Source organism: Antedon bifida, chromosome 9 (genome assembly GCF_963402885.1).
Source record: "Antedon bifida chromosome 9, ecAntBifi1.1, whole genome shotgun sequence".
Lineage (NCBI taxonomy): Eukaryota > Metazoa > Echinodermata > Crinoidea > Comatulida > Antedonidae > Antedon > Antedon bifida.
The window spans coordinates 9,481,636-9,499,419 of NC_136234.1; the positions used below are offsets into that span (position 1 = coordinate 9,481,636).

Below are 17,784 nucleotides of genomic sequence, written 5' to 3' on the forward strand. Positions count from 1 at the left end.
TGGAGAAAACGCTTCATGGAGCATATTATGTTAAAAGATGACCACTGTACAGTAATCGTAGCATTTTATGGATTTGTTTGCTTCGTTTACTGAATAAGAAAAAAAACAGTACATTCGGTTTAACGGTTTGAACATTTTGTTTTTTTCTTTTCTAATTTTTACAGGTTTTTTTTTTCAACTTCCAATATTGGGCACAAATGCATGTTTGATTCATAAAATTGTTTATTAAATAATATTAACATTATACGTTACGCGTGTTTCCGTTGTTTTCAATTCAGGAGAATTCCCATTTTTGGAGCCCCAATGAATTTTTTTTCCCAATGAATTTTTTTTTCAGCGACAACACGCGGTATAATGTAGTACAGTAGAGTATGCGGTAGTAAAGTTTGTAAAGTCAACAGGGGAATTCCCATTTGTGTGGCCGTCACCGCCGTGCTGCAAGGCTCTGGCTATACTGTATGTACATACTGTATACAATGTTATTCTTATAGTAAAGTGCAGTAATGGTTTTGTCTTTTTTTAGTTGTTTTTAAAAAATTTAAATACAGTTTTACTTTTATTATAAAAAAAATATGGTAAAATCATGTCTGATCTAAATATTTTTAAAAAAAAATTATGTCGACCAAGAAAAAAAAAGCCGGCATGAAAATATTGACGCTGTTCATCACGGTTGGCATTTTTTATGTTTTTAGTTTCATCTACAGTAAAGAATAGTCGATCCCAAAATAAACACAATATAATCATAACAATGATTATGAATAAAATGAATTGGAAAGCAAACTACTCTACCTCTTTCTTTTTTTTAATAATAACAACAAATTTACGGGTCAATCACGCTCTCTCCGCCGATCCCCTACAAACGTACACATGGCCAGCTGAGTTGGGGATCGTCTTAATTATTGTGACGTTTACATTGTAAAGATCAATCAATAAATTAAATCTAAAAGGTTAATTTCAGTGTTTCTTGTGTTATGTTTCATTATATTGTATATAATAAATATTCATAAGGTAAGTATCGATCAATGTTCAATATATGCTTCTGGCCTCCTCGCGTTCGCCTGGCCATCGATCATGCTCGAAGAATAAAACTGTCACTACAGTCTAAGTAGAATATGCAGCAATAACATCGAACATGATTGAAATTTGTTTACCCTTTTTACTCACAAAATCATGCAAAAACATTTTAATAAACAATACTTCATTCAAAATCTACTGTTTACGTCGGAAATTCTTTACATTGATCCTGTTGTATGGCTAGGCCTAGCTTAGGCCTAGGCTCACGTCGACGACTTTTTCGCAAATCCACAAGATTATGCATAAATGAACATCAATTAGGAGCGTTAGTGCGTTAACCGCGGTAAACTTTGTGTTTACTGCGTTACACGAAGTAATATAATTTTGACACGGCCCCTAAATACTTTTATTGCTTCCTTTATCCATCCTTTTTTTTTTAACGTAATACTTCACAAAGAGAGCAACTGTATTATAAATCATTCAATTATTTTTAATGAACAACAATAAAACTAATAGTAGTACTGTAACAAATTGTAAACTAGTATTAACAATAACATGAATGATGCTGTGCATTACATAAAGGTACAGTAAACCCCAGACTGCTACAATTTTGCATGACATTGGGATATTGCTAAACCATGCAAACATCCAAAAAATGTTAATATACTTTATTTCAGGTAAAACATAATTTTTTGGTAAAAATAATTGATAAACCTCCAAAAAAACATAGAAAACCCCATTGAACTAACACAAAAGTGATTGAATCGTGTAGTGTACAAATCAATATCAGTTTTAAAAAATTGTTAACTAATTATTTTGGGGGTAAAACATCAATTTTATTTTACACTCAAAACAACAACAATTTATATTTTTTAAATTGACATACCAAGTAGTTAGTTGTAGACTACATGATTCAATCATTGTTATGTTGGTTCAATGGGGTTTGCAATGCTTTTTTTTTTAGGTTTGCAGGCTTTATCAATTATTTTTAATGAAAGATGAAAAATATTTTGAAACACCATACACTACATGATTCAATAACTTTTATGTCAGATAAATAAGGTTTGCTACAACGCTATGTTTTTTTTAGGTTTGCAGGGTTTAGCAATACCCTGACATTGCTTGCCATTGAATCACTGCTACTGCAGAGCCTCAAAGAAAGATAGTGTCCATATTCCCTAATTTGATTAGTAAAATCAATGCTTCAAATCCAGTTAACACTAAAGCCGGTAAATACTGTATAGCTAAAAATTACTTTCCCCACGTGTTATAAACACCATTGCTACCAGCTAAGAATGATTGACAAATACAGCAGTTACGCCCAATATATTTAGCCTACGCCAAAAATCAAGCAATCAAAAACACACTCTACGCCATTGACATCGTAACATAACAATGCAGTAGCGAAAACAACAGACTACCATATGAAAAATGTCAAAATGTTGCTTCTAATGCAATAAAAATATTATACAGTCACCTACAGTACAAAAATAAACCTTTAACCTTTTGTAGCCTAAGCGTAGGTAGATCGAAATAACCTACGATGCATTGTTATAATTACCTAATGTACTCGTCAATCGTAGGGTGGTTTGTAGAGTTAATAATCGACTTTAGAAGCATGGACATTGCAAACAAACAATGTATTGTATACTAATTAAAATCTTATCTAAGGCTAGAAGACTTTTAGATGGACTGGACGTTCGGTATATTATTTTTAGTTGGCCAAGTTGTATGTATCGTGGGAAATTTATACTTATATTTGCTGTCAGTGTTAGAGTAGGTAACCATGCATGAAGGAAATGATTACGATTAAAAAATATTATATATTTTTAGGTAATTTACAACTTGGTCCTCCAACGGTCAAAATTAACACATTAATTTTCACATCTTGTTACAGTACTTCACAAAGTAGGAAAAGTTGCAGTATTTTCTTTCTGTACTATACCTAAATCACTTTTCAGCCAACTGGATACTGCAGACAAGGTATCAACATTTTTGATTAGATTGATTGATTTAGTTTTTAATCATGTCATAATCCCGTCGACCGCCAAATTCCACATGCTTTTATTCTGCTCCAGTCAATGTACTAACTGTACGCAGTGGATCATGGGTTATTGGATATATATTCAATGAATGTACAGTATTTCGATTAGCAGAGTTGGTCGATTGTCGTTCGTATACTGTACTGTAGGGCAATATTTAAAAATTTACTTTTTACGCAATATTATCATATTATATTGTAATATTTTAACATGGAAGGAATAAATTAATTTAAATGCTAAAACTAAATTGGTAAAAGAAATGCCTGTACGACTACGAAATAAAAACGATAAGCATTTATATTTAATATCAATCGCTAGGCTACATTGGGTGTAACCATAGGGGCAGAAGTTCCAAGGTGAGTTAAAATACTAGCATTGTTCTGGTAACAATGCTATTAACAATAACTAGTAGCTGGTAACAAAGGTGTTTATGTTTTTTATATCAGAGGCATAGCAAGACAAGGCCTCTACATACATACAGTACTATGCAATAAAAAACCAATGAATGAACCACACAAAGGATTATGCATGGGAACATTCAGTAATTATAGCTACTCTGTAGGCCAAATTTATTTGTGAGAATCGAAAAGTGTTGACTAATTTTTATTGACAAAATGTGCAATAAATGAGAACTTTGGAATGTTTGATTTGCGTGAATAGTGAATACAGTATATTCGCCTAGTGAAAAACAGGCCTTAGACACTGCAATTTTAACTTAATTGGCCAGTGGATCATTGGTACCTGTACTGAGATTTAAGTGATATTAAGAGTGCAATTTGAGGGCAACTAGAGGTTCATATACTCTAAATCTGTTGTTACTGTACCTCATCCGCAAGCATGGTAGAGCTGAGGTTGTGGAGTCTATCTCGCATCCACCCAGGTTTCACTTGAATAATTGTTTACTGTATAATTTTGAGATGACTACACAATAATAATAAATTTAATAATATACACATACTTACACCAAACCAATACAAACTAAAACAAATTAAGAAAACTGTACAGTAATACAAATTAAATGGTGAGTAAAGAAAGTGTGCCTAGACTAATCTACAGTATACATACATCATGCAAACAAAAATGGACAGAATGGGGTCAACTTTAATTTAGCCCAAGATCTACCTTCCTAGTCCTTGCTTAATGATTCCATTCCATAATTGTGAATGAATACATCGAATACTTCTGAAATACAATTAAGATATATACCATAATAATCAGTCAACTGTGTTAGTGAATGCTGTGAATGAGGTACCGAAATTTACAGTTAAACCGAAAAAAAGCATGTTAATCTTAACCATTAACCAAGAAAATATGGAAAAAACAGCGGAAAATATGATATGAATATTAAGCGAGATGCGCTCTATTAAATATGCTAAACTATGACGAAAGAGACAAAAACCTATATTTTATGTTCGGGTGGCCATATGATGAATCATAACATCTGAGAGAAAAACGTTTTACATTAATTCATATCTACAGTACAACTTTATCCACTTGCAAAATAAGTTTTAAAAATTGGGCGTCACTGTTGATCCAGAGGAGCTACAATAGATTAAAAATAGGCACGTTTTTTACAATATTTTGTAACTTTTTCAACTAAAACGTGCACAAATAGTCTAATTCAACGTGTTCATATGCCGTAATTTAAAGCTGTTGACGCAGGTCATCACGTCAGCATTTTCATGTTTTTAGTTTCAGCTACAGTAAAATTTGACTGGCGGAGGACCAAGTTGTAAATTAATAAGAAATATATAATATTTTTAATCGTAATCGTTTCTTCGTGCGTGTTTACCTACTCAACGGCGAATATAAATTTCCCACGATGTAGACGAACGTAGAGAGACACGATCCAACACAATGAACTAGGCCAACTAATAAAAATAATATAGGGAACGCCCAGTCGATCCAGAAACGATCCCAACAAAAAAGATCGTGAACAATTCATTCTAAATATAATATCAGAACGTTCAGTCGGTCGCTCAAAAAGACAGCCGACAGAAGACTGTAATTAATACAGACCTAGTTTTTTTTGGTCACATGGCATAAAACACGATACTCTCTGTTTACCGCAACCTCTCACATTTTTTTTAAAACTTGGTACGAGGGGTGGCTAATTAAGATCGTGTACCTGGATTTTCTTTAAACATGTAATAATTATTTAAAAGGCCTATCTTAAATCTTAACATAGAATATATATTTATTTTGGGTGTCTAGAAAACTCAGATCTAGAAAACTCAGATCTCAGCATCTGAGTTTTCTAGATCTAGAAAACTCAGATATCTGACTTTTCTAGATCTAGAAAACTCAGATCATCAAATGATTGGTTGGTAGGTCATTTGGATCATTCCTTTAGTAATCAGAAGGTAGGCCATTTGAAATACTAGAGTATTATTAAAACTGATACTGTGTACTAATATTGTAACATGTAGAAGCGGCCTACGGCTTAAATCATAAAAAAAATACAGTGCACATTATCGTTAAAAATGTAGGCATAAAAATTAGGTATGTACGAGTTGGTGTGGATAACAGTTGGTTGAGGTACGAGTTAGCCAAGTTGGGAATAGGTACGAGTTATTTTGGGTATGAGTTGACCACTTCTAGCCTAGTAGGGCCAGGCCTACTCTTCGCGATACATCGCGATAGCGCCCACACATTGAGCCTTGAATTGAGTTTGCTTAGCTAGGCTAGGCCTAAATGCTAAGCCTACATTTTAAAAGGTGTATACTGTATTTCTTTATGATTGAAGTCGTAGGCTGCTACTACAAGTTACAATAATTATTATTATTAGTAAGAAAACGTATAATAGTCCTGTAGTATTTCAAACAAGCTACCCTCTATTAATAATGAAACGATCCATTTGATGATCTTGGTTTTCTAGTTCCATTTTGGAACTAGAAAACTCAGATCTTGATATTTGAGTTTTCTAGATCTAGAAAAGTCAGATATCCAAGTTTTCTAGATCCAGAAAACTCAGATATATCTGAGATCTGAGTTTTCTAGATCTGAGTTTTCTAGACACCCATTTATTTTGCATATTTTGTTGGTGTCCTAGCCTAGGTGTCGTTTTTTATAATTCGCTAACCCAAGGTAGGATTAAATCATTTATAATGTAGGCCGCCAAAACTCTCTATGCGTGAGCTGAAGGCCCACAGGCCCGATGTCGTCTCGTCGGCAGATGGCCGGCTAAATTAGGATAACCGATGCGTAGAGAGGCTACAAAACTTAACGTCTTCTAGCTTTAGATAGGATTTTAAATAGCGAACAATACATTGTTTGTTTGCATTGTCCATGCTTCTAAAGGCGAGGAGAATGGTGTTTACTAACCCTACGAACCACCCTACGATCGACGCATAGATTTATCATCAGGCCTAGCTAGGCTTATGTCGGCGATTACGTCGGCAACGCAATTTTAAAACTTCAGTTTCTATTATATTAAAACAAAAGTCATATTCAAACAACTAAATAAATGCGAATTTTTTTAAAACTCAGTATGAGGAGAGGGGTGCTGCAGTCTGACGACAGCACCCCTGTGTGAGCTGAGGCCCAGGGGCATGAAGTTGTTTGGAGCATAGGTAAAAATGGTTTCGAAATACAGGTACAGTATGGACCTCTATCCAGACTTAAGTACCCAGGAAATTGCATTGTAATTTTTTTTTTGGAGGGTCAAAATTGCACTAATCAAGACAAAATTCAGCACAGCTCAAGGTTTCTCCTTTATGTATAACGCACATGTCACATCGAAATTAAATTCTCAAACCACTCAAAAACTGTTTCGCGGTGTCAAAATTAATGTTTCTAAAGGTGATCACAATGAATTTTTTATGATCATTATGAATGACACGTAGATAATTTATCATACAGTATAGTATTAGTGTACTGTATATGACGCAGTATTGTAAGTAAATGCATACTGTGGTGTTTTGTGTATTCATGAATTGGAAGGATTCAATTAGTCAGATTTGAATCTGTGTGTAGTCACTTCCTTTGTTTGAATAAATAGCTACATGTATATGGAGTCATGTACATGTTCTGTTTTCAATGGTGTATCTATATAAATTTATGTAAGGGCAAAAATTGGAAAATCAGTAATTAAGTTGAGTTAGATAACTCTAGTTATTGACAAATTTAAAACGAATTTAGCTTCAACAATTGGCTCCAAATAGGAGTGTTTTCAGATCGTGGTATACATTGTCTATGTCCATGTTGAGAAATACCAGCACACAATAATACGAGGATGCTTCGCATTTACCTACCTCCTTCTACAATAATTGTTTTTAATAGCTGAAACCTGGTCAAAAAGCCAAAGTACAGTCATCATTAAAGACAAACCAAATTTCTTTAAAAAACACTATTTTTAATACTGTAAAGCCCGGTTCACATGCCCTTTATTTTCGCGTTCATGAAAATAAAGGTCACGCGAAAATCCCAACAATGTTGTTTACAGTCGATCAGGCTTAATATGGAAAAAATGAACATAAAATAGTTACGATAAACTTTTAATTGTGTATTCATTGAAACATTTACGATCCCCGATTATTAGAACAAAGTTGCGGATAACCCTTGTGATTCTTAAAGATCAATATCTTCCTCTTTTTTTCTTCTTTTTCTGTAATTTTTGTGTGTGCGTATCTCTAAACCCTGCAAACATAACATTTTGTAACTTTCTCAATATATCGCCATTCACATGAATTTGCCTAATTATTTTTGGTAACTAATTTTTTTTTTGGGTAAAAGATCATTTTTTGGTTTAAAAAATTGCTAAACCCTGCAAACCTAGAAAAAACATAGCAAACCCAATTGAACCAACATAAAAGTTAGTGAATCGTGTAGTATACTACACAGATTTTGGCCCCGGACCATATTTGTCATGACAGGCCCTCAAATACTATGATTTAGACAGCTAGCCCCAGGGCTGAGTCACAGAATTCAGCGCACACATGAATTTACGAACTCTGATTGGGTATTCAGAAAAAACGAATGACTGTACGATCTTCTCCGGAAAATTCTGATTAAAAATTTAAAATTCTCTGTGAATATTTTGGACTCGAAATGTTAGTAAAATCAGAAAAAAATCGAATAATATTTTGGGATTTTGCTTATATACAGATACAGTATTTATATTCTAACAGTGTACAATTTTGGTTATATTTTTTACATAAATATCACCTATATTGGAGCGCAAAAGGTTTTAAATCACCTGATTCTAGGTGAGTAAGCAATTCTAGGCCGCGAAGTGCTTGATGACGTCATCACACAGCCTGGCTGAGGTGGGGGGTATTTCTCCCTGAAAGTTGCGCAGTCCGGGGAGAGGGTAAACAACATACATAAGTACTTTCTATCTTGTTTTTTTTGTGATTTGGACACAATTTCCCATAATGTGGTACTATGCAAATATATATGTGCCACCATTAATTTTTAAAATAAAAATATGTTCATAAAATGTGTTTATTTGTGTTTTATTAGTATTTTTCACTCAGTGACTATTTGTGTACAAGGTCACAAATGCAGGGTAGGGATTCCTATGTAAACAAACCATACTGTAGGGGGCGGGGCGTGGTATGCAGCAAGTTCTGGTAATCGGCCACCTGATACTGTTTACTTATGAATATGTATAAAATTTCAACCAATCAAATAATTTTTCCTCATGAATTATTCATTATCGATGTCACGTCGCTGGGTAACAAAAAAAATTACAAATTTCCATGAATATCGCTCCTGAAACCAGTAATTTATTTGAGGTCAAGTTCAAGGTCACACGTGATTTGGGGTTTTTAAAGAACATTAAGGTCAATACTCGGTCTATACAATCTACACCAAAATTATTAAAAATGTGTAAAAGTTAACCAAAATTTGATTTTAATAGTTGGTTTAAAAAAATGGCCACTGCACATGGATTTGGCTGATATAGGGCTTCAAATACCAAGAACGAAAATGCAATCAGACAGTAGGTGGCACTATATATAAAAACATGTAATTAATCACTAAATTAATTAGTGGATCGCATTTTTTAAAGTAATTCAATATCTCTATAAAAACCAAATATTATAAATAATTTTTTGTAGATACAGTATAAAGAATAAAACGATTATAATAGTATTAGGGTTACCGAGAGTTGACTCCATTGTTATTGCCACGATTCAATTCCGCATACGTTACCATGCGCGCTATGTCATTGACGCGATCATTTGTCCATTGCTAAACACATTTTTATGTATTATTATTCTGAAAATAATTGAACTGTAAACATAATTCTTTTGAGTATTTGTTTATTTACATATCATTCCATCAGATCAACTATTTTTTATTTCTATTACATCCAACCAAACATGTAAAAAATGTAGTTAAAATATCGTATTATCTAGCGTATTATCTACCATATACGGTAGATTGTTTACTCAAAAACCTTTGAACGGTCCAGTGACCGTACCCTATTCAACCTTGTTTTTGTAGTTGAGCCTCTCATGACCTGGGATTTGTAGGTCTTCCTACGCCAAGATAATATAGTTCTACATGCCATGTGCTTTTTTCTCTGAGAAATATTTTTAAGTGCCAAAAATCGGTTTTTTCTCGATATGAAACCTTTATTATTCAAATCTTTTAGAGAAAAATCACACAATTGTGAAAATTATGTGAGGCTCAACTACAAAACCATCATTTTGTGATATGATGTCATCGTAAGGCAATCAAAGCTGAGCTTTCCCGCGATTGGCAGAGCTCACGGTTGAATGATTTGGGATTCTGGCTATTTGATTGGTGGACGCGAATCACCCACAGCGGAATGTTTTCTTTCGCGTGTACCGTGAAGTCATATGGTCTCTCTGTACTGATCGTTACTACACAAATTTAGAGCAATTAATTTATACGAATTCCGTTAAATAAACGACTTTATATATTTTATAAACATTAATAACATATTTTATTGTTATTTCCAATGTTGATATATAAAATAAATTACTATAAAACATAATTATATGTAATTATTTTAGCGAAAAATGGCGTAGTTCATACAATTGTCGACTGAGGGCGCAATTTGTTTACATCGTTCATGGCTAAAAACGATCATTTTCGGCGATGGTTTAGACCCTATATTTCGAAAACTATGAGTCAGATTTTCGTAATTCTTTCTTTATTGGAATATTGATATAAAATACTAACAGATTGTTTAAATTGGTTGAAAAATAACAACTTTTAATTTTCCATCGTTATCCTTAATATAGGCTAGGCCCTAGTAATGTATAACAAAATTTTTTATTGAAAAAATGTGAAATATAAACAAAACATTGAAGGCGTCGAGAGCCAAAAAACTACCGATCCTTGAAGGCCTAGGTAATCAAGGCCCCTTCAAGGTATGAATTTAGTTGTTGTTTTTGGCGACACTAAATCATTACAGTTATATTTGTAAGCATTTATTAAAATTATAAAAAAGTTTGTCAAAATGTTTTAGCAATTGTGTACATTTATAGTTTTTGCGCCCTAAGCCTAGTGACGGTTCAATTTTACACCTTATTTTGTTGATTTAAAGTTTAAAAAGATTATAGGCTAGGCCTAGGCTATACTCTTCCAAACTGAACACTAGCCTATTCAAATGCTGAAAGATAAATTGAAAAATATATGTCCCTCTACTCGGATCCTCTACTCTAGGCCTAGGCAAGTAGTATTCATAGTATTAGTAGGCTATAGTAGTAGTAGGCTGGACGGATCCGGGCAAGACTATGCTAGGTAGGAGGCTAGGCCTAGCTTGGGGCTGGGCATTGCCTAGGCCCTATAGGCTAGGCCCCTAGGCCTATTATTAAATGCATGAAAAGTTTTTTTTAGACCAGAAAAAGAAAGTTACACCTAGCCTAGCCTAGTAGTAGTAGGCCCTACTTACTCGTCTGTTAACCTATCCTCCATTATTAAGAATGTTGCTTTAGTATAGTTCCTTAGTTAATATTTATCCATATTCTTCGGGTTTGTCCATCTTCCGATCAACAAATGTCAATTTTTTTTAAGTCAATCCTGGTCTTTCTCGCACTCTCTTTACTTATTAGCAGCAGTCAGACATTTTCGATGTATACTTATCATGCACAGAGCGGAAGCAATAAAATGCCTCGTCACACAGTTATACCGGGAAAATTCACTGGAAATAAAAAGTAGTTCCATAGAAATACACTAAAACAAAATACTATCTGTTAATTATTCATCTAGTAATTAGTTTGAAATCAGTCAAGTCAGTACTCTTTAATTTCACAAAAATTACAAAGTTTTAATAGGTACATATTGTTTCTAGATAATTTAATCAACATGAATGTCCATTTATAGACAGTTAGTACGACGGGGGTCAGTACACTGTTGTTCATTCAATCAATGCCGTTATTGCTAATTATTCACGTGGAAATCGTACTTCCGCTTTTTAGTATAGCTAGTACAAATGTTTGGACGGATATTATGGAACGCCGTTTCTGCCTTCTTCGGCTCTTTTATCATTCGACCCTTTACCATTTTGGCTCTTTCACCATTTTATATACGGCTCTTTTACAATTACGTTCGGCACTTTTATCATTACGTTCGGCACTTTTACCATTTCATATGGCTCTTTTACCATTTCATACGACGAACAGTGAGCCAGAATCAATTCAAAGTGTGCCAATAAAAGTCCAAATGGTAAATGTGACAATCCAAACTTTTTAATATTTTATAAGGAAGAAGACATCTTAAATTATATAAATCCACTGATAATTTTATATTTGGTAAATTTTAATAGTATCTTGTAACCACGGAAACTGGGAGAAACTGGAAAATGAGCAAAAACAGTTATAAATTCGCTTTTATGTTTTCTAGAAAAAAGCAACGGTTTTGATACTGCATGAAATTTGTATCTGTTATTAACCATTTTAGGCAGTAAAAATAAAATTTCAATTATTGCTTAATTTTGGGTTAATGGTCACCAAATACAGGCCAAAAATACCCAAAAATCTTAATTTTTAAAATAAAACCACTAAAATAGTTTAGATTCACGCGCTGATTTTGACATTAACATTTCGAGCAAAGCTTGAGCTTTACGGGGTTTTTTTACACCATATTGAATGAAGGTGATCCATCCACCAGAGTAAAGCATCTGGCCTAATGATGCAATTAGTATGGTATAGATAACCTCGAATCCATGCCTATCACATGCTAGTCCGATATTATCATTACCATCACTCTCCGGTATATATATTTCTAGATGGTCTCCCATCCATATAACGCGACCGGGCCCAACGTTGCTTAACTTCGGTGATCTGACGAGAACCGGTGTTTCAACGCATTATGGCCGTATACGTTAATACCAATTGGCTCCGACAATCCACGACATTTAATATAGCAATGGGGTTGTTTCACCACCCGAAAGGGGACAAATTGCCATCCAACTTTTCTAGACCAAAATTGTTTGTAGATTACGAATCTGGAAGGTAATCGATCAGGATAGGAAGCGTTTTCGAGATATAAGCATGGAGCTATAAAATTAGATAGCTAATTTTATAGCTCCATGATATAAGTGTTAAGTTATCCCCTCATATGTAATGCACCTTTGACGTGTCATACTGTAACTATGCGCGGGTCTCTTCTCTGGTGAAACCTCGTGAGATGATTCAGTGAAAAATAAACCACACGTTGTTCTTTAATTTCCCGTAGTTTCTGTGTTATTATTTCTGTATATTCCCGAGCTTTAAATCCAGGTTACAATGGAATCAACAATAAGGGGTCAAAGTCGGGTGTAGATGTTTTAAATTTTTTATAAATAGACAGCCTTCATATCTTTTCAGATGTAAACCAGACATGTGTTAACAAGTGATAATTGACCAATTACAACAATGTATTATGTATATGTATTATAACCAATTTATTGAAGCACAATTTGGTCTTTTATTACATTTTTATGATTATAGGTGTCTATTCAATCACATTATGAAAAAAAATCCTTTGTGATTAAAGGTCAATATCGACCAATCGTAGAACGTACCTATAAAACCAAACAAAAACTAATATTTAACAAAAATTGGATGTTTTCTCATCCTGTTAATTAATCATAGCCTACGCAATGTAAAAGAGCGAATACATCATTTCATCAGACAAAAGGTCAAAGGTCAAGATTTTACTATGCCTATTAGTTAGTTTCCAAATAAATTCAAAGTTGTCCAAACTATGATATCGATAGTTTTACAAATAATCAAATTATTTGATCAGTAAAGTTATGTTATTTCATTATAATTTTGATTAATATAATTATAATACTGCAATTAATCAAAAGACTTCGATCAGAATAGGAAGTGTTTTCGAGATAAAAGGGGTCAAAGTTCAAAATTGACCAATTATAACAATATGCATTATATATAAATCCAAAGGCAAATTAAATAAAAAAAAAAAAAAGTAAAACAGCCAGAAAAGTTAGCAGAGCTTTCGGGCAACACTAGCCCTTCATCAGTGCAAGTGATTATGTATTATATATATATGTTTTATAACCAATTTATTGAGATCGATGGTCATAAATGTAATCACGTTATTTGATCAGTGAAGTTATGGTATTTTTTATATTCTTTCTAGTAGGGTACGCATTATTTTTAATGTATTATAATACTATAAAATAAATAATAAAATTAATATTATATGACTGTTAAAATGTTATGATGTTAAAATGTTACAATGACCTTCAATGATTTGCCACTACACATTTGCATTTATTAGGGCTACAATGTTCGTTTTTGGACAAAAAACTACTATTCCTCAGAATCAGAGAATACCAATTCATCCACAGGATATGGCATAGGCAGATCCAGGTGGCCCAGCCCACCCAATCCCCCCCCCCCCCCCCATCTTTAATTTCGACAATGCAAAAGTAGTTTACTTCACCATTTCAATTCACAATTTCTAGGACTCTGGCCATTCACTGATCCCCATCTCTTTCTATTTAATGATCTTGGACTCGTCACTATGTGTTTGTCTTTTCATTGTCAAGTTCTGCAAATACTGTATGTTTCAATGAATACCTTTCGTAAGAGACGAAATGCTTTAGATTTTTACTTTTATTGGCTCTGGAATCCACAACTCACTCAACACAGACAGACCACAGTTTTTATATCAGTCTCGATATGGTTGCTAGCTACAGATAGTTTTACTGTGCATAATGTAGTACAAATGTTGTGTTCTGAAGAGAAAGAAAGGGTTGTGTATATAATATACTGTTCAAAGTTAGCAGTATGATGTCAGGAGAAATAAACTCATCTGATTCTCTTTAATTCTTTATGCGTCTATCTAACGAACATAAGATATTTTGATTTCAATTTAAGCTTATTCATAATAAAAGATTATATAGTAGGGCCTATTGAAAAACAATAGACTATTAGGATAAAATAATTAAAAGGATCGGAAACTAATAGAACCAAGTCAATGTCAACTAATATATAAAAAAAAACAATGCTTGGAATGATTGTGAAACATGTGCGCTCTACAACAAAAGTCAGAGTTAATTATCTCTTTTAGAATCATTTTAATGATATAGCAAAGCAATGCAAGAATATGCCCTGGTTAGTGTTTGGATAGTCCAGAAAATCATTTATGGACATGGGTTCCAGATTTATCTTCACTGAGGTTGGTATGTACATATTCTGGACGTAAGTTGAACTATAAATTATGTTCTGATTAGAATGGGGATGAAAAAAGTGATAACCAATAATTTTAGTAAGATTTGTTAGACGCTTATCCACTAAAGTGCTCAAGGCGCCTGTGAAAAACCAATGAAACTAATCCGTAAACTTTACAAAGCAAAATGAGTATTGTAGGCCTGCAACCAAGTTCTGACCAATCTTTGCAATAAAAGGTCAAGGTAATCATAAACATGTAATAAAAGACAAAATTGTGCTTCAATAAATTTGTTATAATACATAATACATTGTTGTAATTGGTCAATTTTGAACTTGTACCCCTTATATCTCGAAAACGCGTCCTATCCTGATCGATTACCTTCCAGATTCGTAATCTACGAACAATTTTGGTCTAGACAAGTTGGATGGCAATTTGTCCCCTTTCGGGTGGTGATACAACCCATCCTCCAGAACCCCACCCTCCTGCCACCGGACAATAAGTGAAGTTTTTCAAGCTGCTGATTAAAACATTGCAAACTTCAGAACATTTCAAGGTAAAGTTTGATTAATAAAAGACTGGTGCTATTCCGTCGTACCACGCCGAAAATATAAAGAGTCGCTATCCAATCGAGTTTGAACAATACCATGAAACCCCAGTGGTCTAATGGTTAGGACATCTTATATCAAGCAAAAGGTTCCAGGTTCGAATCTCAGTTGGGGCGACTTTTTCTCATTCTCACAGATTTCCTCATCTTTATCGTTTCAAATTAAATAAATTTCAGTATATCACCTATGCTTTGAACAATAATTGACATAACAAATTAGCTCTCACATTATTGAGTCAAAGGTACAAAAGGGTATTTGCTGTTTATATTTGGTCAACATCTTCATTAATCTCCATCTACGGTATCAAACTAGTTTGACTACGCCCATGTGGCATCACGCTATTCGCACGGCGACGGACGAACGGGAGGACATATACCAAGAAATATTAAAATTAATAGTGTACTTCAAAAATATTAATAATTCATACCCACAAAATGTAAAAGAAGTAAAAATACAGCAAAAATAACTTCACAAAATGTAATTTTATCATTAAAAATCAGATAATGTATCGCAAGAAATCTGGGGGTTGTAACGATCTATTTATAAGTAGGCCTATTCGCTGCGTTTATCTGGCCTTTTGACAAAACATTTGAATTTGTAATATATTATTTTTTTTTATTTTAGATTTTGACAATAAAAAGATATAAAGTAAAGTTTCGTAACGGTAAGTTATTGGGACGAACTGTCAAATTTGGCCCGAGCTATATTTAAGAGCTGAAAGTGGTTTCCAGATCGACGCAATATTCATTGCGTGTCATCACACTGTGGGAAGGAACCGACGACGTAACCACGGTGCCGTATGTAGACGATTCAACACCGCTTTCTGCTTTACGTTCGTCGCAACCGTAATGATTCAACCTCTCGGTCGTAAGAGGGGAGATGCAAAATAGAAAATTAAATATAAGTCGCCGCACGGTGAGTCAGAATTGGTGTGTGTGTGTGTTTGTGTGTGTGCGCCAAACGTCTATACGCCGTAAATAAATACTGATTTTAAGTTATTTTTTAAAGGGTCTACGGGGTTTTTAGACGCGTAGTGTTCAATGGAACTTTTTAAAAATTGGTATGACGTAACAAAATGGTGTTTTCTGATTGGATGAGGCCCAATTGTAATTCTTAAGTAGATTAATATAACATTCGCTATTGAGACATGTATAGAGGTTTCGAGATCCAATCAATCCAACTGGAACATTTTTAAATATGTGACAAAATACTATTTTTTATTTGGGATTAGATGACTTGATGAATTACAATTGTAATATTATGTGTTAGGGTTAGGGTTAATTTGCTTCTATGATGTAACTGTAACGGGATTTAAAGATTCAATGAAACCATCTTTCTATGAGTGATGTCATTTAAAATACTGTTTCCTGATTGTGACATTATTTTTAATTGGATGAAAATATGGGTTTTCATTGATACAAAAAAAAAGAATTAAGATAAGTGCACGTTTTTGTAGTTTAAAAAGGCGGTTTATTTGGGGTTTCTCTAGACTTGTCCAGGGGCATAACGTATCAAAGTTATCTAGAGTAATTGCCCAACATAAATTGGCAAAAGAAAGGTAAGGCAAAACTAAAGTATTATAAAGGGTTAATAAGGTTTTTTGAGGGAAGATATGTTTTAATTTGTTCAATATTCCAACATTTCTGGAAACTAGATTACTGATCTTATTTATGTGTAGTTTCCAAGTCAAAGAGGCATCAATGGTTACTCCTAAAAATTGTGTTTCAATAACTCGTTCGATCATTTTATTATCAATGTACATTTGTTCATTTAAAGAATTTGAAATTTTACGTTTAGAAAATATTATCATAAAAGACTTTTGATATACACCAAAATATAGTCTTAGTCTATGTGTTTTTACGTCTCCACCTGAACTGAGTTACTGAAGTTAATGGTAAAAGTAAGAGATTAACGTTTAACAGAATAAGCCAATTGATATACTGACCAAAGAGGCAAAATAACGACTTGAAATTAAAATATGATAGTTCAAAGCAGACCATTAAGAGCGAACAATAAATCCAAGAGGTTTAATTATTTTAAGGTGTAAAAAAGTCATATATAGTGATGAGGTATGTTAATTTGAAATTCTTTTAATGCTGAAAGTTGCGTCTAGAAAACTCAGATCTATCGGAGTTTTCTAGATCTACAAAACTCAGATTATCAAATGGATCGTTCCATTATTAATCGGAGGGTAGATTGTTTGAAATACTACAGTACAGTATTATACAATATGTTATTACTACTAATAATAATTATTGCAACTTGTAGTAGCGGCCTATGTTTCGGTCGTCTAATGATGCTAAGCATAGGTACCTTCTGTAGAATACATTTTGTAATTTTCTTTTTGATCAAAACCAACAGAATTCCGGCTGGGGTGAGTCAATATGTTTCATTTGATTATTTGTATTAATATGATTATTAATTTTTTTTTTTTTTTTAAGGTTAAGCTATCAGTAGTGACCGATAGTCGTATGTATATTACTATGATTTTATGTTTATAGCATTATAAAGTTTAGTGTGTA

The 17,784-nt window shown here is 33.3% G+C and overlaps 1 protein-coding gene across 1 annotated transcript in view; it reads right to left on the minus strand.

Annotated features, from left to right (window-relative positions):
* LOC144852497 (sprouty-related, EVH1 domain-containing protein 2-like) overlaps positions 1–11,142 on the minus strand; it is a 29,736-nt gene extending 18,594 nt beyond the window's left edge. Inside the window, exon 1 of the mRNA XM_078710336.1 lies at positions 10,927–11,142. Coding sequence (XP_078566462.1) covers positions 10,927–10,949 — 23 coding nt within the window. The 5' untranslated portion in view covers positions 10,950–11,142. The remainder of the gene's footprint in view (positions 1–10,926) is intronic.
* Positions 11,143–17,784: the final 6,642 nt, after the last annotated feature.